Source organism: Diuraphis noxia, unplaced genomic scaffold, assembly GCF_037042655.1.
Source record: "Diuraphis noxia isolate RWA-SAM2 unplaced genomic scaffold, SU_Dnox_SAM2 contig0001, whole genome shotgun sequence".
In the NCBI taxonomy this organism is placed as follows: Eukaryota; Metazoa; Arthropoda; class Insecta; order Hemiptera; family Aphididae; genus Diuraphis; species Diuraphis noxia.
In genome coordinates, this window is record NW_028301711.1 from 100,650,124 (window position 1) to 100,678,078 (window position 27,955).

Consider the following 27,955-nt stretch of genomic DNA (forward strand, 5'->3'; position numbering starts at 1 on the left):
AATTTTTAACAATATTTTAAAATTAAAATAACATATTAACATGATTAAAATATAATAAAATAAAATTTCAAATATCATTGGGAGTTTTTACGATTTTTCCTTAATAATTCAATATAGATTATAGAGATACAGAAAAATATAAATTGGTATCGAAATTATGAATTTTAAATTAAAGACCGCGCGCTGACATAATGTCGGCTGGTGGAAGAATGATATTTTATACACAGTTGATGGATCGGTGGCGGGTAACAATAAGATAGTGGGCACTGTGAGCACACTAGCTATTTCGAAAGTAGATAAGCTTAACTAGCTTAAGGTTAGGTTAGGTGATACCTAAGTTGTAAGTTTTTCGAAAACATTTTGTTGGTATCATAACATTGAACATATAGGTACCTAGTTAACAGTCTGACATGTAATTCTATTCATCGATTTTGCCTTTATTTTTTCATCCTGACGATTGTTAGGCAGATTATTAGGTACCTAATAATTAATCATCTACCAATTCTTGAATTATACTTTTAATTTCACTCTGAAGCAGAACACTTAGGTAACTTAAAAATAAAAATTTTACAAAATAATAAATTTATATTGATAGTAGGTAGGCTGAACTTAAAGTTATTAATTAATAAAATAATTTATTGTTGACGAGCCTATAGCCTGACTGCCTGTACCCTACAAATGTCGTATCTAATGGCGCTCGGTGATTGAGTGATCACCCTTGATCATGGTAATATGGTGCCAAAGTGATTGAATGTCATTTTTAAATCATAACCAAGACTGGTAGGACTAGATATAGCCAGGTATTAGGTAATAACCGTAGTACACATATATGCTTAGTATATACATATATATATATTATATTCAAGACCATAACAATAAATATAAACAATTATAGGAACGAAATTTAAACCTACATTTCATCCTTCAAGATATTTTGGCGGAAAAGTCAAGTTTTATGATGAATTATTTCAACGATTTAACATTTTATAACTTTGAGTTCATGTTCAGCCGTGGCCGTACCTAATCATAATCATTAATCACCAATACAAACGACAACATTGCGTGCTATCTAAAAATAATCTTTACGATTTGTATTATTATTATTTGTTCTCTTCAGTATAATACATTTGTCCCTGCACTCTCCCACTCGTTAGAAAAAAAGCCTTCCGGACTTCCCAAATTACCTACGATTAGGTATCCAAGCATTAATAAATATTAACAATCAAAAACATAAATTTTTGAAAACAGCTTCCTCCGGCGGGCAGATGGCGCGGTGAATGAACACGCACGTGCGGTTTTTGGCGCTGAAAATCGAAATCACCGATGGCTCGCAGCGATATCACAACTACTGTCATCGTGCCGAGATAACACCGCCGCTGGACCGTTTCGGCTCGAAAATAGGTTATGTCCGTCCATCGCGCACATTGTCTGTCCCGCCGATAATCGACAGACCCTACAACTGTCTCGGCCCGTATTTATTATTATTATTATTATTATTTTTTTCAAGCTTTAACCGCAATGTCGATAACGAGCTGCGGGTTCACAATGTTTGCCTTTTCGCCGCCAACCGATAACACCGAGGTCACGACACGGACGTCATAACTCGAAATCGCCGCAGCCACTGCCGTTCGCCGTTGTGTAATTATCAATATTATCTCTTTATCTCGACATTTTAACGTCGAAAACAATTATTACTGTGTACTACGAATATTTTAACATTATAATCGGCAACCGCCGTCGATACGGCCGACGACGACGGTTGAACTTGACCGGTAGTCGCCGACGGGAAAAGTGAACGTTTTCGGCGAACGGCGACGGTGGTGGTGGTTGCGGCGGCGGTGTTAAAAGTAGGTCAGACTTTGATACGAGTTCGGTGCGCGAGCCGGTGGTAGCAATCATCCGCCGTCTGCCGTTCAGTCGACGATATTCGTTGGTTGTACGCTATCGTTCGATTTCGTCCATTTGTTTTCCTCTTTTTCTTCACTCCTCTCGACCACCACTTACCCGTCGACCGGCCCGCGCAACGAAAACCATAATCGTTATAATAATATCGTCTCTGTCCCTATACAGTATATAATAACATTAATATTATTATTATAGTTTTGTACGGTTTTACGCCTTCTCCGCATTCGATTGTTGTTGTTGTGCCTGCTTGACGTCTGCCTGCCTGCCTGCCTACCGGCCCGTTATCATTGACTAATACGTTCGTTTCTCCGGCAGTCGACCCACAATCGTCGATCTCCGCAGTCCATTTCAGACGCGCACTCGTACGCCACCAAAACGGACGACGACACCAGCCGACAACCACCTGTTAAAATATAGTCGCGGTACAGTTGTGTGTAGAGCACACACCTCCTGCCAGTGGCTTGTCTGTCCACCAGTTGTCGGCTGATGTTTTCTAAAAACAGTGGACACTACGATCTCGTCGAACGATCCAAAATGAGTGAGTGAACTCCCTAATATTGTCTATTGACATGACAATACATCCGGGTGTCTCGCCGCACGTGGGCCTTTCACTCTGTGGTGGTTTTAATTTTATTTTCTAGTCCTTACCTCTCCACATCTCCATTACAAAAAAAAAAAATTGACTTTTCCAATTTAATGATAACCTACCTCTATCTGTAGGTATTTGCCAAATAATAAATTATTCACAATAACTATCCCACGAGTACTATACTAATTATTGTATGATAATATATTTATAATTTCATGCTTTGGTAATGCACATGAGCTTTTATTAAAAAATTGCAATAATAATATTTTAATATTTTATCTAATGAATCATTTTTAAATTTCTAATTCAATTACTAATAATTTATATTTAAATTATCAATTGAAGTAAGTATGTAGTGAGTAAGTAATTAAAATAATGTAAATGCGTGGACAAATTTCAAGACATTTTCAAATACTAATTACTTATATAGTTTGAAATTCGCTTAATTTTTTATATTTGATGATACCTTAATGTCATACAATAAAAATAATAAGCGAATAAGCTAGGTTAGGTAAGTGATAGTTTTGTTATGTAAAGCTCTTAAAGGTTCATATGTTTAATGCTGAAAATCCAAAATGCCTCTGTTAATGTAGTTACATACCTTACCTTTAATTAGAGGTACCTATTTTTTTTTTTTCATTAATTATTTAAGACATACTTAGTCAAAGAAAAAAAAAATATTATTAAACAGTCATTTTAATTTTGATTGTTTATAATTAAATCATTGTTGTTACTATTATTTTAAATTTACAATTATAAAATAGAAGTTTTATTGGTTTAAATGTAATTTTAAGACTTTATATTATGATGAACATTTATTGACACGGTAAAAGTAGGTGTATTAAGTACTTATATAAATCTTTATTAATTACTGCTCTGAATATTTTGTTCGATATGGTCCGGTAATTATGATGTTTACAACAAATTATTACAAATTTTATCTTTATAATCGTATGAAATTATTATTAATAGGTAGTTACTTTAATAATTATAATGATTGGATATTTTAAATTATATAATGTATATCATTTTGAAGGAAGATATAAATACCTGTAACATTTTTGTTCATATTTGTCAATTTATAATTTTGTCATCAGGTACCTAGTGATAACAAATAAATAGATTGTTTGAATAACATTAATTGGAAAATTAAGTGTCTCAGCTTATAAAGGTAATGTTATCTATTCGTTTTTTTGTAAACAATTTTTTGAACAATACCTAAGTGTCAGTATGTAATTGAAAGCTTGTAATTGACAATATTATTATTTCAATTTATACCTATTTAAATAAAATTAATTATTTAAAAAATATTAATTCATATCAGATACCTATGTACTATTTATTGATGAAATAAATAATAAATTATAAAATATCAAATTATTTATAGGTGGGGAGACATAAGTGATTTTTTTAGTGGTTAGATAGTTAGTGAAATACTAGAATATATATTTTCATTGTTGAATAATATATAGTTTTATTTTAGTTATAGGTACTATATTTATAAAGAATATTCAATAAAAATATGTAAAAAACTTTACATTTTTAAGGGGTTTTATATATGCAATTTAAATTACATTATTTTAAAGTCAATTTTATTTTTTAATCACCACATGACCAATAAATATTATTATTTTATTAAAGTTTGAAAAACATAAAAGTAACTGATTAAAAGCAATAATCACTTACTTTTTTTCTTATAACTGATATTAAAAATAACATTTTAGAATCTAAGTTTTTCTCTATTTACGATGGACATTTTTTGTTTTGACTTAAAACTGTTTTCATTAACAATTTGCAGATGTTAGGTGTCCTCTTAAGGTCTCAAAATAATTAATTTCAATTTGCAATTTGCAATGACTAGTGAGTAGTGACTACCTATATCATATTTTAACATTTTACTTTTTTGATAACAATGAAAACAATTATACTAATAATAGGTTCTTCAACATTTTATTTATATTTTATCTTTAATATTAAACTGCTCATTAAATAACATATATTATCTTTATAATTTAAATTATTGGTTATTTTATTTCTCTCTAATTAATGTAAATTAATGTAATTTAATCCTATTAGTTACTATAGTATTACTTTTAACATTTAGATACTTATACACAATCTAATATATTATACTTTAGGTAATTATAATTATAATAATAACTATTGGTATACTTAAATCATTTTTCATCAAAAGAGTAATATTAACCATATAGATTATAAAATTTATTTGCTCTTCATTATTTTTGTTTCAGTTATCATTCAGTGTTTATGTTAATATTAAATAAATAATAGGTACCTGCCAGGTTTTAAACCCCTTTAGGGTCCAGGTGTAAAAAAAAATGAAGGTTCTCTAATTTAAAATTCTTATAAGAAAGCACAAAATATCTATAACATTGGGGAAGTATTTAAAAGAGTTGAGACCTCTGTTGCTTACACCTGAAGTTTATCTGGAACTGGGTACCCTACTTTTGTATAACATTTATTTGTTGTGAAATTTGAGTAGTGCAATTAAATTTTTAATATACATTTATATTAGCCATGTTTGTGTTATTGAAGTTATCTAAAATTTTGATGTGAAAAATACAATTTATTATGTGTTTTATTATATCTTACTGTTCAGTGGAGTATATTTAACCACACACAATGTGTATATTCTTTTAAACACGAATTCCATTTTTTACCAAAAGTTATTGTTATTATTGAATCAATACAAAATAATGGAAACTATTAATGATTGGTGGTTGTTAAATATATTATTATTCATATGTTATTGTTGCCAAGAGATTAATAGTAAATTTAAGGTTAGACAAGTATAATTTATAAATTTACAAACTATTATAACACATTTATAATAATTTATTAAAAACTTATTAAGAATAAAAATTGAAATAGTAATACTGCTACAAAATATTATCTATTTTTAACAACATTAATATAAACTTCTTTTTAGCTTTTGCTCGTTGTTTAATTACCATATGAATAGATAATTAATTTTTTTGTATGCCTATTATAATAACAAAACTAATAATCCATAACATTAGATGAAATAACGATTTTTAACACTAATCATTATTTTAATAGAAATTTCTTTAAATTTTTTTAAAGAAATTGCCTTTTAAAAATAAACTTCATTATTTTTTTTCTATTGTAAAGTTAGCACTTATTATATTTTTTGTTACTAATTTTTTATTGTTCTGTTGATTAGACACTCTAGAAGAAGCTCTACGCTTGATAAGAACGTCCTTAAACTCTCCTCAAATGGATGTAGAGGGGGCCCACTATGATCAAAACATCACTCACCTGATTGTTGTGATGGGTGCTTCGGTAAATTATTTATCCAGATTTGTATAGATCTGCTGACTGTTATAATATGTATTAACTCAATTCAATTACGCAGGGAGATTTAGCAAAAAAGAAAATCTACCCAACTCTTTGGATGTTGTTCCGCGATAAATTGATTCCAGACAAGACATTCATTTATGGATATTCCAGATCAAAATTAAGTATGGAACAACTAATAAGCAACGTTTCACCATATTTAAAAGTAGGATAATGTAACATTCCATTTTATTAATGATTTAAAAAACAACTGTTATTAAAGGTTTCATTAATTTGCATTTTATTCTGTAGTGCAACGAAAATGAGAAAGAACGTCTTGCCGAATTCTGGTCTTACAACTTTTATATTGCTGGGTCTTATGACATTTCTGCTGATTACCGCACTCTGAATGTAAAACTTTCCAAACACGAGATTTCTGGTACCTCTAACAGGCTGTTCTATTTGGCTATACCACCCTCGTTGTTTGAGGTGGTTACCTCAAACATCCATGAAACATGCATGGATCATAAGTCAGTAGATCAATCGATTTATTTACAACTATGATTTTACTACAAATAGATCACTATAGCTTTAATATAATTTATTTTTAGAGGTTGGACTCGTGTTATCATTGAAAAGCCTTTTGGTCGGGATGCTGCTAGTTCATTGAAACTTTCTGACCATTTGTCCAAGTTGTTCAGTGAAGATCAAGTGTACCGTATTGATCATTACCTGGGCAAAGAGATGGTTCAAAATCTCATGACACTCAGGTAAAGGAAACGTTAAAAAAATATTTGTCCCAATGAATATAATAATGCATAATGGTTATGTTGTAAATTTATTCAGGTTTGGAAACAGAATATTGAACACTGGATGGAACAGAGACAATATTGCACAGGTGCAAATAACTTTCAAAGAACCATTTGGGACCGAAGGACGTGGTGGATATTTTGACAGTTTCGGTATAATCCGTGATGTAATGCAAAATCATTTACTCCAGATCCTTAGTTTGGTAGCCATGGAAAAGCCAGCTACTATACATCCCGATGATGTTCGAAATGAAAAAGTTAGATATCTGGAAACAGCTGTGGTTGTGCATTTTTGTTATCTAATGATATGTACATTATATTTTAGGTCAAAGTACTTAAATGTATACCCAAAGTACAAATGTCCGATGTGGTTTTGGGACAGTATGTAGGTAATAAAGAAGCTTCTGAAGATTACAAACAATTTGGGTACTCTGATGATAAGACTGTACCAAGTGGATCAAAAACAGCCACATTTGCGTCGGCTGTATTGAGGATCAACAACGAACGTTGGGATGGTGTACCTTTTGTACTAAAATGTGGAAAAGGTATGCATGTTTGTTAAATTTATTTTTTGATTACTTATTATTATTAATTTATAAAAAGGTATTGAATGTTTCTCAAATTGGTTTATTATTGTTGAATTTCCATAACCTATTTGATATTTTTCAAATAAACCTGATTCGGACACATTATATGAATCTAACAATTAAGTTAATATTTTTAATTTAATATTTTTTCCTTTTGATGCAGCGTTGAATGAACGAAAGGCGGAAATCCGAATTCAATATCATGATGTGCCTGGTGACATATTTGGTGGAGTTCTGAAAAGAAACGAACTTGTCATTCGCGTCCAACCAGATGAAGCCGTATACATTAAGATGATGACTAAGCGACCTGGTATTGGATTTGAAATGGAAGAAACTGAATTGGACTTAACTTATAATAGTCGTTATAAGGCAAGTTAAATATTGTTTTTCTAATGAATATTAAATTTGTTATGTTGTATAATACCAATTTTGTTTATTAGAATGTTAAGTTACCAGACGCCTATGAACGATTGATATTGGATGTTTTTTGTGGTTCTCAAATGCACTTTGTGCGTGCTGATGAGCTCTCCGAGGCTTGGCGTATATTTACCCCTCTTCTCCATGAAATTGAATTGACTCACCCTGAACCAACACCATACGAGTATGTTGAATAATTATATCAACTAGTCTGTAGACCTCAGTTTAATTTGTGATTTTTTATTTTTTTTATAGATATGGTACTCGTGGACCTAATGAAGCTGATGATCTTTCTCTTGCCAATAACTTCAAATATTATGGATCTTACAAATGGGTGAAACCTCACACTTAGTTCATCCTTCAAATATTGTTTTGGAACAATATATTTATATATTTGTTAAACTAGCATAATAATATGTACTTGTATAATTGCCTATAAAAATAATTTATTTAAACATCTGCCATATGAATTATTTTAAAACATTTCGGTTACTCACTTGGCCCATTATAAATTATCATTTGAATATCCATTTTTTTTAAATCATTTTTTACTGGTTTTTCTTGTGTTATAAATTTGTTTTGTATTTGTTTGTTTATTCAAAAAAATTTTTTTTACTTAAAATTTAATTTAAATTCTGCTTGGTTATTTTAATCAAGCATAGTTTAGTAAACTTAATTGTTTATAAGTTATACTTATGAATTTTAGCAATAACATGATATAAAATAACAGATGTGCTCATGTTACGTAACTGACCTCTGGAGTATTCTTTTACAATATTTTGTCTAGAAAGCCAAATAATATCTACTCAGTATTACTTGTACACATAAATACATAAATACAAATAATAAAAAACCAGGGTTTTTGTCATATATAACAATACAATTGTATTGTATTTTCAACCTGACTTTCTAAATTAACTTTCAATGTTTCAATTGTTATGATATTATGTTTTTTAGATGTATTGCGACCACAGGGTAAATATCCATTATTAAAATAATATGCTTTTGATTATATATAATAATTTAATTTTTATAAATCAAATGTTTACAGTAGACGAATAGTTATGTTAAAAATTAAAATAGTAAAATTGTCGAATTTCTTATACATGTGGCTGGTGTATGTTAATTTAAAATAATAAAAAAAGCCATTGAAATTCTAGTATTAATGATTTATAATATTTAAGTACCTACTATATTCTTGGATTATGTCTTGTATCTCAATCATATTCACCGCCAACAGTTATGCTGATATCTTGACCAATAGTTTGTGTTTCATGGTACCAAATATTTGTATCTAGTACAACTATAAGAATATTGATGGTATAATATAATAAGATAAGAATATAATAATTATTTTTCTATTGAATTATAATCATACAAATTTGCATGCATAGTTAACAAAGCAATTTTTCAACATTACCATAAATATTATATTTATCTAGATCCAGAATATCACAAGTCCTTAATTTGTATATCAAATGATAATAATAAATAATATTTATGTTTTGTTTTTCAAATTGATGATTAATTTACTTAATATATTATTATGATTAACTATATCATGTATAGCGCGTTTATTTAAAATTTATCTATGTATATGGAGCAGCAAAACGATCGTTTTTTAAAGATGAATTTTAAAATTAAAATAAATTATTTTTTATCATAATGAAGTACACAACTTGCCATTTATTAAAAAAAAAAATGTATACATGTTTAAATGTTTTCATGCAGAACGCCTAGGACTCTTTATTGAGGATAGCCTTTATAGCACCAATGTTATCAGTGTGCGGATAGTTTTTTGTGTTCAGGCTTTTTTTTTCAATGCTGAATCCGTTTCTTCCAAGTTGGTTATCCAAATTTTATCAGCCTTAGCCAGTGGTACCACCGAAGTATGGCGTTTAAGATTAAAATTAAGAAGAAATCATAGATAATAAATGAATGGATAGGCCATCACGCCTTATCGCATGGGCATGAACAATGAGATTACAAGGGGTTTTATCAGTATAAAAATATAAAAATTGCTATTAAATAAATGATAATACCCCTTACTAAAGTGAGAGCACCATATAAAAAGCAATCAGTCTCTCATTCACATTCCGGCTCGCAAACCACTATGTTGTTAATGGTAGTCAGAAAAAAAGCCAAGAAAAAAAATCCAGGGAAAAAATAATTAAATATATATATATCAATTAAAATTAAAGTATTAAATTAAGTATTATTTAAAAATTGTTTACACATTATTGGTCAAATATATAAAAAATAACTATAATTAAATGTACAAAAAAATAAAATTTAAATAATTATTAAAAATGTTTAAACATTGGTTATATTGTATACATATATATATATATATATATATATATATATATATATAATGATTAATACACAGGTTATATGTTAATTAATTTAAAATTTTTAACACAGTTGATCATACTGTATTGTCCGTATTCATATATAAAAATAAAATTGTTAATATTATAATATACATTGAATAAAATTAATATAATATTTTGTGGATATTATCTTGAAATCAATTGATTTATGTCTTACACCCTAGATTAATATGTATAAGTATAATAATGTATTAATGTATATACTTTGTACAGGATGATTCTTTTTTAAATGTACATGTTGCAGTATGAACTACATGCTATCTTGAAATAAATAAATAAATATATATTTTTAATTTAAACTTTTTGTTTAATAAAATCAATACATTCATTGCTGCTTAGAATCTAAAATATATTTATTACTATGAATAATAAATAGTAACATATAACCTGTGTATTAATAATTATATATATATATGTATACAATATGAACAATAAAGTGTAAACTTTTTTTAAATAATACCTTATTTAATTCTTTAATTTTATTTGATATATATATTTAACTAGCTGAACCCATGCACTTTTAGCCCATTAAAAATTCTATCTCTTTTATGGTCCATAGTTCATATTGTGTGTTAAATTCATTTCATGTGATGATGCTATTAGTATATTTTTATACATAATGATAGATAGTAGTTAAAATATATTATAATCTTACAACGATATTCAATTCCGTATATCACTATGTAATTTTCTTCGTTTTTTCAATATAATGTTGACAATTTAAATATTCAATTCAATGATATTTAGACATAACACTTTCTAATTTACCATATTTTCTGCCCATATGTCTAATAAAATTCTGTACTAAATTTTGTCGCAATCGGTCGCAAGCTGTTTAAGAATGTATATAGGACTAACAGATAAATATTTAATATATAACCATCACTAATAACACGGACCAATAATAACCGTCACTAAAGCAACCATTTATAAATAAACAAAAATGTCCATCCTAAAAATAAGTCCAGCTGCTCTCGAGAGCACTTGTTTGTTTAAATGGTTGCCTTTGACTACCAAAACATATTAATATTATTTATTTAATTTTTTACTGGGCAGATGGCGCCACTTTAATTTCATCACACCCTCATCATATTTCTCTAACCCGATAACTTTCTCAAATTATTGTTCATTCGTAAGAACCTTAAAACAGTTAAAACCTTAACAAAAAAAGAGTGAGCGAAATCGGTTCAGCCGTTCTCAATTGATGAATTGTTATACATTTTTGTCTCCATTTTTATATATATAGATTATTGTAATTTGGCTTTTTTTTCCGTGGCTTATTTTTCCGATGTCTTATTTTTCCCTGGATTATTTTTTCCTACATTCGTTGTTAATATAGGAATGGCCTATCCATTCTTTTATTATCTATGGAAAAAATGAACGCTGTGCGGCTACGTAACTGCCATTATTTTTGTAAATCGATTTTATTGCATAAGCCACTCCACTGTTCTGTGTTTACTAAATGGCATGTTATCTTTGAACTAATAACATCGAGTGAGAATTCTTATTTTAATTACGACGAAGAAAATCTATTTTTAAAATCAGCCGTTTCGCTGCCCCGTAACCTTGCATAATAGTGCAGTAGTGCACACAACCACTGTAGTGTGTAAGTTAGTGTGAATAGTTTTTAAAATGGGGGGGGGGGGAGGGGCTGAACATTTTTAATGTAGAGATGAAAACGTTTTAATGATACATGTGGCGATATTCAGATATTTTGTGCGGGTCTATACAACTTTTAGGAGGGTTTAGTCTACTAGCAAACCAACTATTTGCGTTTTAATCGGTAGATACTAATATAGGCACTCACTCGTTGAACCAGGTTCGATGAACACTTCGAACATTCGTTTGCATTTAAAAAAACATTCGACCGGTGTGCGCAATGTCCATTTTTTGTATCCACTGATTTGCGTCTGCCATGATGGAAATGCCACTTTGTCGATCTTGTGGGTTGATGAGGTGCACAGTCGATTTCCACCACAAATGTGTTCAGTGATTTATGAAAAGATAAAAAAATTATTAAATCCTTGATTTTTGAGAGGGGCGATGAATTGCTTTTAAACAGGGTGTTTCTGAAATGGTTGAGGTAACTAGTATATGTGTACTCAGTCTGATGACCCAATGAAGATTTGTTTGAAATTTTTTTTCAATCTTCAAAATCTGGGTTTAATCATCATATTTTTAGAACATTATCTTAAATGTGAAAATGAACACCCAAGTTGTGTTTTTTTGCGAAATTCTCATACGAATCGAGATGTCTGCACATCATTTTTACGCTTGTCGTGCGTTTTTCACGTTTGAATCGACAACTAAAAAAAAATTGGGTGGTACGTCGATTATTTCGTATGAGAAAACTACAAGTTAAACATTGGTGATAGTTGTTTATTGTTTTTTTAGTCGGCGATTCGAGCGTGAAAAACCCTTTACTACGAACTTTGAGATTTTCACGCATACAATAACAATTTCCCATAAAATTATTTTAGTTTTTTAGTGTTAATGTCCTTTAATCGCTGTTTATTCATTTATTTTACTATTCTACTATTATATTTTCTACTAAATATTCTGTTTGTAACTCGTTAAAAATATAATTACATGAATTATTTTATTTTAATAGCCATATTATTAACAATCTAAATAAAAAAAAAAATAAAAATATCATGTCAAGTTGGAACACCACTTGCTGAATATACCTATACTATTTAGGCAGAATTTAGGAGTGACTAGAGGTTCAACTTCCCCCTCCCCACAAGCATATTATTTTTCAAAATGTTAATATTATAATATAATATTTATTATACATACCTATCTGTGAACTATGAATTCAACATTGTATAATATGCCAAATGTTAAATTAAGAATAAAGTGTAGGTTACATTGTAATTATATTTATGCTGTACAAAAATTTTCGATTGTATCTAAAGTCTAAACTCAACTCATCCACATTAACTGATCATTGATACTCCCATATCACTGCTTTTCTCACAAAACTCATCTCTTCGGATATTAATTATGCTCCATCTCTTTTCTCACTAGTACGTTTTAAGGTACACCTTCACGTTTTACTAATAATAAAACTACTTTCCACATTCCATTGTATATAATAATGTTCAACCAATTATATGTTTGAGCCGATAAATCGCTTAATGAAACTATCAAATGAGGACCCTTTTTCTTTTAATTTATACATTTTTAACTTACACTATTGTTGTTTGATAATTTTCATATTGTTATATTGAATATTAAATTTGTTATATCTTATATATAGTATTTACTATTTTTACCTGGGAACAACAAGCCTGATTTTGTATATATACAGGGTGATTCTATTAAGTAGGTACACCAATTATCTCAAAATATTTTTTTACATGGTTTCAAGTTGTTAAAACTTAAAAAACCAACGTTTTTATTAAAATAATTTATTTTTATTTTAAATATTTTTTATCCTTATCATTTTTAAAGTTTTGTACTTTTTTGAATGACAACATAGAGTTTTAATTTCATATTCCAAAGCAGAATATTTTTCTAACTATTTTGATTCATAAAAATCGAATTTAGGGCTAGTATTTATTGAGTTATAAGTATTTAAAGTTTAGATTGGCAGAGTGGAGTAGTAAGGGGTTACCCCGCAAAATGTTTGTCCACTACTCCGCTTGTCTAAACTTTAAATACATATAACTCATAAACTACTCGTCCTAAATTCGATTTTTATGAATCAAAATACTTAGAAAAATATTCTGCTTTGGAATATGAAATGAAAACTCTATGTTGTCATTCAAAAAAGTAAAAAACTTAAAAAATGATTAGGATAAAAAATATAATTTTTTAATAAAAACGTTGGTTTTTTAACAACTTGAAACCATGTAAAAAAATATTTTGAAAAAGTAAATACTTTTCGAGATAATTAGTGTACCCACTTAAAAGAATCACCCTGTATATATGTCTTATTATCGTACAGAATTTTATAAAAAATATGTCAGCTGTACAGATACTTACGTGCATCGGTGCTCCGTGTCCCGGTGTGCCCATAAAAATCCAAAGAGTTTGCTTCCTGTCTGACAGCTTTGGCAAGAAACTCGGTAGAGATATGTGTTCCTTCAAACGGTTTATTGATTTACGTTCACAATTGCTCCTGAGATTATTTCAAAATTAATTTTTGTTTTTTATTTTATATACCTACCTAATGTTATTTAACCTATTAATTTATTATAATAATATTATGCAAGTATCCACACCAGCAATAACTATTATGCTATTTGAGAAGGTTCTTATAGCTACATAAACCGGCAATTTCAGTCAAATTTTAGGGAGGGGATGGTGTTGTAAGTTTTATTTTTAAGACTTATTTTAATAAACATAAAATGTTACATCATCAAAATCCTTAAGAATAGTATTAACATTATTATACCCTTAATCATAAATAGTTTCTATTTTTGTACAATAAACTATAATAATACGTAAACATAATATAAAACATATCGATCAAGAAAAATTTAAAAATTTTGATTGAATTCATTTTTTTTTTCATATAGGAAAATATTATATATTATTTTCATTATTTTCATTTTTGCTATTTTCGTTATTTTCCTAATATTATACTACCTAAAGGCTATAACTCCTAGTGGAGTACGCAGCGGGGTGTCAGGGATATATTAATATACCCAGTGCAGACGGCACTACGTATTTTGGAGCCCTGGGAAATATTTTTGGTGAGACCCTGGATTTTTTCTCTGCATAGGTACCATAACATTATTAAAAACAAATAAGGAAACATAGGGTCTCCCTGACCTTGGGCATAGCACAGAACGCCCATCCCTAATCATCACATGCCACCACTAATACATCCTTAAATAGTTTAAAGTATCTTTTCAAATAATTATGAAATGCTGACTAAAAAAGCCATCATAGATTCGTGTTATTATGAAAAAATTCTAGTACGCCAATAATATTATATGTAATAGGTACTATCCGACGTACCATCCAATGTACCACGGCGCATATCCGGGTGCCATCGCTGCCCGTTGGTCGTCCATATTCAGAGCTTCCTCGAGCGTGGTGAATTCGGTTTTGTACGGGAAAAACTGGCATGGCGTTAAAAGTTTGGAATCGGACAAGTTTTTGAAAAGTTTAAATCCAAAATCGGCCGACCTCTCGGCGTTGGAATTTTCAACAACCACTACTGGTCGTCCTGTGTACGCGTAGCTATGAAAAAAATAGATAACATTTAAAAATCCCTTAAATCGTTAAAACATGTGTATATGTATATAAACTCGAGGAGGCTTCATCTCAACATGTCTGCAGTCTACCAAGTAAAAAAAAAACGATTCATGTTCAGAATTTGCTCATTTCTCAAAAACAAATTGTTCAAGATATCTATTAGACATTAAGTTGATATAATTTTTCCCACCATCATGATGGAAAATTCAACAAACATTTATAACACAAAAATCAGTAAAAACTTTATTTAAAGATCGAGGCTACCATGGCCTTATTTAAGCCAAGCTACGTTAAAAAATTGTAGGTACTTAGATAGGTTAATCATTACCTATGGGCCATGGTTGGTAATGATTAAAAATCAGGTGAGTAAGTCTCTTTATAGCTGGTGAACGAAAAACAATTTTGAATTGGAAATTATGTGTTTATTTGCAACTTCTATTTCTAAAGACATTTTATAAATTTATAATTATTTATTATAATATTATTTATTCTCAGCATTAATGATTTTTTTTTGTTTTTATTAATACGGTAGGTTTTGTTTAGCTTTAATTGACTAATTTTAGTTACCTATAAATATTATCAAATGTTACCGTGTAGTTTTTTTCATGTTTCTATGAATAATATTTTTCTATTTCAACAAAAATAACTAATTCAAAATAATTTAACTTACTGCTTTTCAAAATGTTCGGCTGATAAATTGTATACCTTTTCAATGGCGTCCAATCCTTGGCAGTAGGAACAATCTATTGGCGGCCGTAGTATGTCCTCAAAAAAGTCCGGTAACGTCAATGCGCACTATTTGATCAAAATATCGGATTGTACACAATTTTTTTAAATTATTACTATATACCAATATACCTGTTTGATACTAACTATGGGTTAGCACTAAAATTAAGTAATCATAAAAAATATGTTTGTTTAAAATAAATATTTGTATTTATTTATTTATTTATTTATTTATTTATTTATTAATATCTTCTCTGTGAAAATAATAAAATGTATTAAATATCGAATTCTACTCATTATAAAATATCAAGCATTATCAATCCAATCGAAATTGATTAACTAGAACTTCTTTAAATAGAAATTGTCGATACCCCTAACTTTATTGTCTTCACTAAAAATATTATTACTAAAACTACTCGGAGGTCTAAATAATTAAGTACCTACCTATTTTAAATATTTATTTTATTTATTCTCGTTTCTATTAAATGATTTTTTGGGGAATACTAAGAATGTTTTGGAAATATTTCATTAAATTTTATTGTTTATAAATTTCATGTTTAGACGTTTAATACGAGAATATAAATCCTTGATTTAGACATGAGTATAGATTAGGTGGGTAATTACACTTTATGATATATTTTCAGTGAACCACATATTACTAACATTATACATGTGAAAGTAACATGTTTTCTAGAAATGTCTAATTGGTTAATATTAGAATTTATAAATAAGTACATATGTGTTATTTCAAACAGAAAATGCATTTCATTTAAAATTATAGGTAGGTACCTGCAAATCTCTCGGTCTCGGAGCAAACAATAAAAATACTACTTCCACATCCAGTTATGAAAGAAAACTTACTTAGAATATTTTCTGATTTCTGATTTAAGATAAGTGAAATCATTTTATTTACAATATAATTGAAGTTTATAACACAAAATAATTGAAATTGCAAATCTTAATTAGCCCATAACTTACTATCTTATTATAATATGCACTTTATTGATTATGCCATTGCCATAAATAATTGATTAATTTCAATAATATTAATAATACTGTATTTCATTTTTTCAAAAAAATATAAAATCTATACTTTAATACATTTTTATCATTTTATCCTATAATATTGTTTTCAAGTATAATTGCAATGTAAAAAAAATAAATTAGAAATCAGTAAATTAAAATATGCTTTTGATAGATTTTTTTGGTATATTTTAGCCGTTTTAATATTTTTTATAATTACCTATATGTTATATAATAACAATAATTCACTATTTATAACATAAGCGCAGAAAAGTTGTCTTCTTTTTGTTGCCGTTGTTAGTTTTTGGATTTAGCGCTTTAATTGTGAGTAAAATTGTACAAATATAAATTTATTACTAAACTAGTAATTACCTATTGTAGTTTTCCATATTTATATTCTTATAAATAAAAAGCCTTATTCATGGTAATATTATAAAGTACAATTTAGATTTTTCAATGTCATACTTATTTATATTATAATTATATTATGTATAATTTATGTTGAACCAGAGTGGCAGAATATGAAATACACTCATACTAATATATTTAAAACTGGATAAAATATTTATAAATTACTATGATAAATGGTATTAAGACTTTTGATTAGTTTCCAGGTTGACACAATATATTAACAATCTGATGGACTTGCTCGTGGTTTATGATACTTTTTTCTGCTACAGTGATTTTAATGAAACCCTCAAAACATAATTTACTGCTATAATACCAATAATCGCTGAAGCGTTTTTTTTTTTTATCACGTGTGCTGCCTGAATGAGCAAACGATAAACAACTGTGTAGACGGTTAATGGCTGTGACAGAAGTGTACGGTGTACACAAATTATATTAGTTGTATTACAAATTTACAAAACGTTACTTAATGCCTCATGGAGTATATTCATAATAAGTGGGTACATATGATGCACATATTAAAATGATTTGAGAATGCAGTTTTTTGAAAAATTATACGCTTTTAGAGACTTAAAGTTTATCACATTCGAGAGTGAAGTCTAATAAATAAATAATCACGCGAGTCGTCAATTAGAAATAATTTACTATTCTGGGTGTTATGTAGGTATGTGTTTATAGTTATATTTGTAGGATTACTGCACATATTAAATAAATTCATAGATAGAAATTGAGTACGATTATTAGTGTGTATGGGGGCTAAATTAGCTAATCGATAAACAAGTAGGTACTGTAGTTTCGTTTGAGTACACTAAAAACTTGGTTTTTTTGTTTGTTTTACTCGTATATTTTGATATACATTAAAAATTAGGAAAATGTATAAATTATTTTTTATATATATTTAATTCAAATAATATTTAGGAGCTTCTAAAATTGTTGCTTTTGAAATTTAAAAATTAAGCGTAAAACTACGTGAGCGTTTGCATTTTGAATTTTGACAAAAATTAGATAGGTTTTTATATTATTATAATTTATACTATTATTTCAATAGTAAATATATATACATATATAAACAACAACGTTTTCAAATGATATGAATTAATTTATTACAATTCAAAATAATTAGTTATTATACAATCATTACCAGACTTGAAACTTTTCACTTTTTTTTATGTAACGGCTTTATTATCACTATTTAAAAGCTGAAACATCGCCCAAGTAGCAATCATTATAAAAGGATTAGCTAGACAAACATACGGTGCAAACATGCAGTAGGTGCTCATAGGGTTAAGCATTTTTCGACCAATTAGAAAATTTGTAATATACTTATTATTATTATTTACGGAGTGTGCGCAATGATCATTACAGTAAAAATTAGGCCAGAAACGTATGAAATGACCGTCTGCTGGTCATACAGTTTAATCTGTTTAATTGGAATTACGAGTGTGGCCAAATGTAGTTCAATTATTATAGAATATAACCTATGATAATACCGAGCCGTGAACTTTCGAAGGTACGCATCATACTATTTTGTCAAACAAAGAAATAAAATAATGGTATAATAATATATATATATATATATATATATATATATATATATAAAGTAATTCATGGGCGGGTGGTGAGACTTAACCTGAGCGTTAATTATATTATAAACTATATATACAATTATATAAAAGAAAATGTTTAACATGGACAAACTATAAACAATCGATATGCGTACCTATCGTATATTATAATTATTTAAACGTTTAATTAAGAACTGGGTTCATTGCGATCAATCGACAAGCCACGTGTTTGATTAAAATTTATATTGCATAAAGTGCGTGTTTTAAATAATCGACATGTTTTGTGCCCTACTAAAAGAAAGATTTTTCATCTATAACTAGATATATAGGTGGTAGACTACATGCAGGTAGATACTAGGTATACTGCACATATTGGGCCTGTGGCAAATATTCCATGTTCAAAGTATAATTCCTTATAAATACGTAGTAATTTTTTCGATTATATCTGCTACATAATAATAATAGGTACCTATACCATTATCAACAAACACACATACACACACTCACACAACGTGATCCATTATCTACACTTTTTATTCGAAAAGTTTAATTTTTTTTAAATACTTGTTTTAAATTTTTTCATATCACATTATCGAATAAAATTAATTTTTTTTAAAGTGAAACTTTTTTTAGAAAAAGAATTATCTTGTGTGTGTGTGTGTGTGTTTGTGGGTATGTAATAGTATATTGATCAAAATTAAGCAAGTTACAAGTGCCATTGAAAAAAAGAAAATCATTACAATTAAGTATTTATCGTCTGTCGATTGCACTTTAGCACCGATTAATTGAATTCGAATCTAATTCAACATGATTAGGAATATTATACTTGCTACAATAAATTATTCATTTATAATCTTCAGCTCTATAAAATTAAATATTTTAAGTATAAAAAATGCATAAAAGTTAAAATAAACGTGACGGCACTCTGTGGATTTGATGAAGATAAAAAGGTCAATTTATTATAACCAACATAATAGGAATTGGTTTAATTGATCGTTTTTTATATTCCAATAAATAATTGTTGGTTTTATAGCCAGCTAGTGATCACACAAAACTCACTGTAAGTATTATCTATCGTAAATATTGAAACTAATCATAACCATTCATGTCTAATAATATGAAACATTTGTTTTTCCTCTTCAATACATTTCTCTTTTGAATTCAAATTAACGATACCTAATCTTAGATTTTAAAAATTATGTCTGCAATGGATGTTGTTATTTAATGCTCTGTTAGGTACGGATCCACTTTTTAAATATTTCTCTATGTGGCCAAAATTGCGAAGAATGACCAGTTGTTGATCATTTCATGGTTTATTATTTTATAGAGCACATTTAAACTTTATTTCTTTTAAATTAATTTCATGCATATATAGTTTACATGAACGTATTTTTGCATAACAAGCTAGAGGACTTATACGATTTCGTATTATTGTCAGGTAGGTTCCTATACATAGGGAAGATAGACACCAATGTACTTACGTAGGCTACATGACTTTTTTTTTATCCCTAACGTCTTCAAATTGTGTATGCAGCAAGTTATATCAAATAGTTATATTCACTTTATTGAATTTCAAGAGAACTGCCGTCTTCCAAAATGTATTATTTACTATTCTAAACTTTCGATAGTTAGAAATTTTCCTATACCATTTTAGTATTATATTCATCTACCACTGTAATTCAAACATTTTTTAGCCATGCTGAAATTTTTTTTGAATTCGATGGTGAATATACTTCGTATAATACCATAGTTGAAAATGTTTCTGAACAATAATGTATATAACAGTATTGAATTATTACGTTTGTATGATGATGTTGAAGTACATATTATGATATTTTCTCTTCGTCCAATGACCTTTTCACATACGAATATAAACGAATTTATGAAATATCGATCTTAAACCATTTTAATGGCAACGACTAAACGTAGTAATTATAAGTAGCTACTATAGTAATTACTAGCAGTATAGCCATCAGTTATCGCTAACTACATTGAGAATCAAAGCAATTATCCAGCTATTATAATCACACGAAATAAATAAATACATTTAACCATTACTACTATATAAACATTCGTACATTTTACATCATTGTAGGAATAGACATTATTAATATTTTTTAACAATTATCATAATTTATAATAATATAACACTAGGTCAGTAAGCAATGTATAGTATAAATGCTTTTAATTTAATAATTTAATATAAAAAAAATAATAATAGTAAAAGGGTATGTTAGTTTTTAATAGTATTATACGGGGCATTGATATTAAATACTAGTATGATAATACGCTGACCTAATTATTTCGTTTAATTTATTGTTATTTATTATATTTATTATTTATGACGTGTGTAATTCGTGTACAACTATAATAAAAATGTATGTAATTTTATTATTCATTAAATTTTCAAGCTCTTTGACCCAGCAAACATTTTTTATTTATATTTATATGAAAAAAACTAAAGAAAATGGAAAGTAAACCGGAATGTGTATCTCTGTAAAATTTTGGCAAAGTAAAGCAAGTACAAAGAATATGAGTTTTCTTCAATATTCAAAAGACGATCGTCTAGCATTATGGATGAACAATATATTGTGGTACAGAAAATATGGCTGAAGAACTATCAGTACAAATAGTTATAATGTGGCGATCACTTTGTATAGATTCAATGTTTTCGAACTCCAACAAAAAATGACTGACTGGTTTTCAATGCTTTTCCAACAATAATTATATGTGTACAGTAATCTCTGTGCACGACTATATCACCGTATCACACATAAATTATTTAACGACGTTCCTAAAACATTTGATGCGGTCTAGAGATGTATTCGAGAAAAATAGGTAATAAATATAAGTTAAACACTTAGGTAACTCTTTACTTTAAATTCAAGTAGAATATTATTCATAGGCATAATATAAATATCAAAATAATTAAGCGTAATACAGTCGTAAGCTCGCTATAGCTCCTCGATTGGTGTGGACTAATCTATTTATAGTTGCAATTGCAACTAATGATAGGCGCTCTACCCATTTTTAAAATGGTTCTATCAATAACGCGCGGTGACATGATAATATTTTATAATATTCTAATATATTCTTATATTGTATCCATAGTTCCTGCCAAATTGAATAATTATAGGAAAAGGTAAAAAAAATTGTTGTTTTCACCTTTGCCCTAGGCTTCCTGTTATTTAGGCCTCGCACGTACACAATGCATTGACTACATTACGTAAAAAACAAATATACAAAAAGCTTGTTAGTAATTTTCATTATCTTTATATAGGATAGCAAACTTTTTTTTTATTAGAAAGAAAATTTACAATCTGTATACAATAATTACAATGAGCAAATTTGATGTATTAACATAGAACAAAATGACATGAATAACATGATGAGGAAGATACCCAATGGTAACACCTCTTTTACTAATTTAATAGGTCTCTAATAAATTTTAAAATAAGTAAAATATATGCAAAAAAAAATAGATAATTAACCATGATGAAACTATAAAATTTGTACTATATATACAAAATATATTTGATTTAATCATAAGTTTTGAATTTTGATTGAAAAAATAACAATACTTTTAAGTTTTAACTTTTTAGGTCATTAACTATAGTAATATATCATGTTCAACACAATATTTTATCTACTTATTGAATGTTCAACGTCAATGACCAAAATTCACGTAAACCTGCAAGCTGCAAGTCTAAAAAAATTCCGGTCCGTCATAATTTTTTCTCTGATATACCTATCCCTAATGGTATACTTATATTATATATATATATAATTCGGTTTTAACCCAAAATTATTTGTAACCGTGTAAATCCATAAACCGCGGGTATTTCAAGTCTCAAAAGAACAGTAATTGTTACGAACAACTAACAAGACCACGGTAAAGAAGGAGAATAATAATGTAACCATAAATCGTTGGTAGGTACCTATCTGTTTTTTACGGGTGTCGGGACCTTTCTATTAACACGAATTACACTAGTTGTAGCGCGTTATATTATGGCTAAGATAAACGGTGGGAAAATGACTGAAACGGATCTCAGATGCAGCAACAATGACGCTGCAGTTGACATATTTACATTAAAAATAATACACGTGTTGCGGCCATTATTATTTTGGCCGGTTCACACAGTGCGGGTAGTATTGCATATAAAAAATACAATAATCAATTTATTGATTGCGATCACCACCCGAAGGATCGTTTTTGCATCGTTTACTTTAGATATGGATTTTATCGTTTCCTATCTATTTATTTTATGACTTTAAATAAAAATAAACATTAACCATATAGGTAAGTACAATCAAGGGCAACTTTGTCGATGGCCGCGGGGCACTGAAAATATTTGATTTTAATACATTATTGGTGCCAAGTTGCTGTTAACTACATAATATATATACGTATAATAATACAGGTACTACAAGTGTGCATAGATTTTGTTTCCTACAATTACGTTTGAGGAGAATCATTTAATCGCGGTGGATATAAATAATAATTAAATTTGAATGAATGTTTCTTAATTAAGTCATAAATCAATACACTCCGTTAGTCATTTACCTAGATTATTTCGATTGTATTATTTACTTCGACTTTCGAGATTTTTTGATTTGACACAACTGCAGCGTTGTAGGCACCAGGTAGATAGGTACCGTTTAACAAAATCATCTGCTGAGTCGTGGTGATTGACTGTGGGTTAAACTGGAAAAGTTTAAGGTATAGGGGCAAATCCACATTTGCAGATGCCGTTGACTATATAATTATTAATTATATCCTATATCCTGTTACTGAACAAAAAAGGTACATATTTTGATATGAGAGTGTATTTTAAATTTTAATAAATGTAGTGTATTTTAATGAATGTGATGGGCGCTGACTTGTTTTGTGTGTAAATAATGTTATATTATGTGTTATATATACTTATATATTAGGTATTATTCGCTGAAACTTCAGCGCTAAATTGTCGTGCGTTAAAATTACTGCGCTATATTATCGCAGATCTAACTATCTTATGATATTTTAATATTTATTTAAGTTATGCGTGTGTAATATTAAAAAAATTGATCCACTAGCAGTTTCATATTACGGTAACTACTAACCAATAGCCATAAATACATGTTTACTGCAATTAACAGAATAAATCAAAATTTGATATCTGTTAAGTCGTTATTATTACTATATCCCGTAATCGTAATAACCTCTATAAATAATTATTGGGTTATGAGTAATGAGTAGTATGGAATATTTCGAACTTAAACTTCACCCTTCTTGAAATATTGAAAAACATGTTTTTTTTTTAAATTTATGTTTTTTACTATGTTCTCAAAATCATCTCTAGATGGTCAGACTAATTTCATACTTGATTAGTAATCAATAATCATCAATATTTAATTTCCGATCATGTAGTAAAGAAGATATAATATATAAGTACTTAGTACATAATAGATAATTATTATGTTATTTATGATTTTTTGTACGGCGCGTAAGAAATTATATTTCTATAATATTTTCCACAACATTTTACTAAGTAGAAGTGTTAACAACATTTCCTACTCTAGTTTTAAATTAAAATTCAGTTTTAAATTTTTCAAAAAAAAATAAGTTCTATGAAATTTTATAATTGTACATATAAATGATAAATTGATAACATGTAAAATGTTTCTTCATAACCGTTTTTATAAGTCTCATGGTTGGAACTTAGTCTTTTATTTTTTACAATTTATACCATAATACGGTCAATGGCAATGGCTTCACGTCACTGATGCTATCGATGTATGATATATTATTTGCTTACCATAATGTAACTTAAGGACAGTTGGCCACCAGGTCTATGAATTCACGGCGGTAACAGAGATAATATGGTTCTGTATATCGAGTTTTTTGAATCTAAATTATTGAACTTGGCTTATGTCCAATACTATAGCCAGGACAAGTAAAGAAAAATAGGAATGAAAATTTCAAAAATATAAATTTAAGCGTAAAAGTTTTCAACGGAACTTTGAATGCTAATAATATACGTGCACAGAATAAACATTCCTATACGGATTCAGTATAGGTATATGGACATATTTGTTTATGGAAATAATTGCTTATGTACCTATACAGTCGATTGCATTTGTTAAAATAATAACACTATTCACGAGTATAGTAATCCTATGAAAGTAACGTTTGCGCTAAAACAGTAAAACTTATATATATATTGTTTAGAAATGATTACGTTTTATAGTAATGCACCTACATAAAGAATAGTACGTATATACAAAATAACGTGGATTTACAAAATTGATTTTAAACACGTCATAAATTAATAGTAAAAACATATCAAAACCATTGGAACTCAATATATTTCAACATCAATCTGATGGGACATTATAATATATCCAGAAAAATAAATTTACATCTTGCCCTCTTATACTTGATTAGTAAGGATCCCATTAGATCAATTGAATAATTTAGAGCATAATTATCCACTATTTCACTTCCCAAAATATTCAACAACAAACCATCTCATTGTTTTCGACAATCCAAACACAACAGAAGCTTCAAATCAACTGAGTATATATTAAAATTTTGTAAACATATAGACTTTGATAAATAAAATTATAATCTAAACCAATAATAATGCATTAAATATTAATTTAACACTATATAATATGCTAATAATCTATGTCGATGAAGTTTATACTTAAACAATAATTATAAAAAAGAAACTGTTTTCTATAAAATAATAATATAATATTCTGTTGTACGTCGAATGTTGACCAAAATACGGTAGGTAGGTATACCTATATATTATTATATGATACATTATATTTTTCATGTTTGCGATTAATAACACGCGAGTCTATATACATATACCTCGGTAAATGTTATTTGACGATTTTGATGTAGCTTATTATATACCTATCTATTGGGTGTAAAATATATTATCGTTGATAAGCACCTATAGCAATAATATTATATACAGAAATCAACACAGCGGAAATATTTAGAACAAAAATTAATGATATGGCTGGTATAAAATCGTAATGCATGCCAGTAAAATACATTCGTAGATACTGCTCACTGCAGAAGTGCAGCTAGATATGCCTATATATGCCTATGTATAAATATAATAGGCATCGGCAGAGGCGTCATAGGTGATGGATCTGTTTGGTATTTTTATGGGTAGTGGGCATATAGTTCCTGTTGCTGATTTCTCCCAGAATAGGTTGTAGTAAAACAAAAAAAAAATAAAAAAATAAATAAAAAATGAATATAAAAGAGGAGATATCATTCCGAGCTATTCGCAACAACACGGTTTTCGTGCACGGTCCGGCGGTACTCATACTTGCATGACCTATGAATATCATAATGCAAAATGATGGTAGGCAGGCACTTAGGTAAAACATAATTTCTACGATGAAAAAAAAAAACGATGTGGTACACGACGTTAATGTTCATAAATGTAAGGTCTACATATTATATTATATAGGTAAGTACAACTGTTTTGAATAATGCATGATGAGATCTAAAGAGTACCTACACGCACACCTGTGTACCTATACTGTGGAGCGTTACAGCTCACAACTTGTTTTACGCAATGTGCGAATACAATTCCTGCCTAATGTGGTTTTCTCATAAATTATTACGAATCGTGAAATAATAGATACGAATATCGGAATATTGTTATCTGTTGAGTGGACTTTTTTAAACTAAAAAAAGGTAACAAAAAAACAAATTTATTGTACATTGATGTATTACGTGTATTATATGTCGCGGTTATTACTTATTAATTGTTTTATAAAACAATGATTCTCGGCTAAATAATTATATACTAAAAATTTAGATCGCTGCTTACGAGTCGCGTCCCCTATAAAAAGTTATAAAGATGAATTTTTAAAACATATAACTGCAGATCTTCTATCATTACATTTTAGTAGATTCATAAAAAAGTTATCTTTCAAATTTCTACCTATACCATAACATTTTTACCAGAATCGAAATTACAAAATACATATCAATAAACATACAAAAAACATATTTATTATTAATAGGCAATTATGGTAATATATTTTATACAGTTACTATTATAAACGCAATAATACAATAATAATATAAAAATCAAAAACAATATTTTTAACCTACCTGTGGTGAAATTATAATTACAGACAAGCCTTAAGTCTGTATAAAAACGGTAAGAGAAATATTGTTTAGTTTTTATAACATATACGCGACGTGTAATTGATATGTACCTACAAAAAAAAAAACTGGGATACAACTATAGTTGGTATTACTCCTATACAATGGCGTGGCATATATAGAAATTAATTTCTTCGAGGGGGAAGGGGTAACAAAAAAATTTATATTTCATCACCCTCTTAAATTCTAATTATTTATGACCATACCAACCAATAACAACCATACATTAGCGGGAGGGGGTTGACCCCCTCTAAATACGCCACTGCCCCCATAAATACCCGAGACGCAATTATGCGTATATGCAGTCGTGTGATTATATTACGATATATTGCAATATTGTATATTAAATAAAATATAATACATTATATAAATGTATAGCATATAAGTACATCGATCATGTTTTAAATTATTTTCGTCTCTCCGCGAGAAACATCTCTGTCTGTCTCTAGCACCTATTTTCCTATTTATTATTATTATTTTGCATCAACTTACCTGTTGATCGGCAGCCGACTGAAACAGCGTCGACAGCCAATGTTGACAAACGGCAGTCGCGTGTTGTAAGTCGACGACCGCCATGAAACAAGCAACGGCCACCACGGACAGGACTGTCACCGTGGTACACGACGGCCGTCCACCGGATGACGACGCGGTTATCCGACGACGGGAACCCACGGTTGGCTTCTTCCTGTCCGTGGTGTCCAACATCCCGTCCGTCGCCGTTTCGTTGTTTCTTTTACACGACTTGGAGTCGATCGTCGCTGCCGCCGGCGTTTCCTTCATCACTCGTTTCCGGCTGGTGGCTAAACGATGATTACTGTA

The 27,955-nt window shown here is 28.7% G+C and overlaps 2 protein-coding genes across 3 annotated transcripts; one reads left to right on the forward strand and one right to left on the reverse strand.

Annotated features, from left to right (window-relative positions):
* Positions 1 to 1,441: 1,441 nt before the first annotated feature.
* Positions 1,442 to 8,779, forward strand: Zw (glucose-6-phosphate 1-dehydrogenase Zw). Of its 2 annotated transcripts, none has more exons than XM_089220754.1 (11): positions 1,442 to 1,638; positions 2,101 to 2,443; positions 5,700 to 5,818; positions 5,892 to 6,038; positions 6,125 to 6,342; positions 6,424 to 6,582; positions 6,659 to 6,878; positions 6,947 to 7,166; positions 7,372 to 7,577; positions 7,649 to 7,809; positions 7,881 to 8,779. In XM_089220754.1, exons 2-11 carry the CDS (start codon positions 2,392 to 2,394, stop codon positions 7,975 to 7,977), a joined length of 1,599 nt encoding a protein of 532 aa, XP_089076880.1. In that variant the 5' UTR covers positions 1,442 to 1,638; positions 2,101 to 2,391; the 3' UTR covers positions 7,978 to 8,779. The 2 variants fall into 2 exon arrangements, with proteins under 2 accessions (XP_089076880.1, XP_089076873.1); XM_089220747.1 differs by lacking the exon at positions 1,442 to 1,638 and adding an exon at positions 1,677 to 1,847.
* On the reverse strand, positions 8,629 to 27,955 carry LOC107164509 (uncharacterized). The gene is made up of 6 exons (XM_089220760.1): positions 27,629 to 27,955; positions 15,900 to 16,024; positions 14,990 to 15,214; positions 14,009 to 14,144; positions 11,826 to 11,958; positions 8,629 to 8,928 (listed from the first exon to the last, which is right to left on the reverse strand). Exons 1-6 carry the CDS (start codon positions 27,914 to 27,916, stop codon positions 8,843 to 8,845), a joined length of 993 nt encoding a protein of 330 aa, XP_089076886.1. The 5' UTR covers positions 27,917 to 27,955; the 3' UTR covers positions 8,629 to 8,842.

What these genes read in the sequence shown, in the direction of transcription:
- Zw (XM_089220754.1), top strand. Translation starts at nt 2,392, where the DNA reads ATGTTTTCTAAAAACAGTGGACACTACGATCTCGTCGAACGATCCAAA. An exon ending in ATGATGTTCGAAATGAAAAA is followed by an intron (nt 6,879 to 6,946) that starts GTTAGATATCTG and finishes ATTATATTTTAG; the next exon opens with GTCAAAGTACTTAAATGTAT. An exon ending in CCTGAACCAACACCATACGA is followed by an intron (nt 7,810 to 7,880) that starts GTATGTTGAATA and finishes TTTTTTTTATAG; the next exon opens with ATATGGTACTCGTGGACCTA.
- LOC107164509 (XM_089220760.1), bottom strand. Translation starts at nt 27,916, where the DNA reads ATGAAGGAAACGCCGGCGGCAGCGACGATCGACTCCAAGTCGTGTAAA. An exon ending in AGTCGGCTGCCGATCAACAG is followed by an intron (nt 16,025 to 27,628) that starts GTAAGTTGATGC and finishes TTGATCAAATAG; the next exon opens with TGCGCATTGACGTTACCGGA. An exon ending in GCCGAACATTTTGAAAAGCA is followed by an intron (nt 15,215 to 15,899) that starts GTAAGTTAAATT and finishes TTTTTTTCATAG; the next exon opens with CTACGCGTACACAGGACGAC.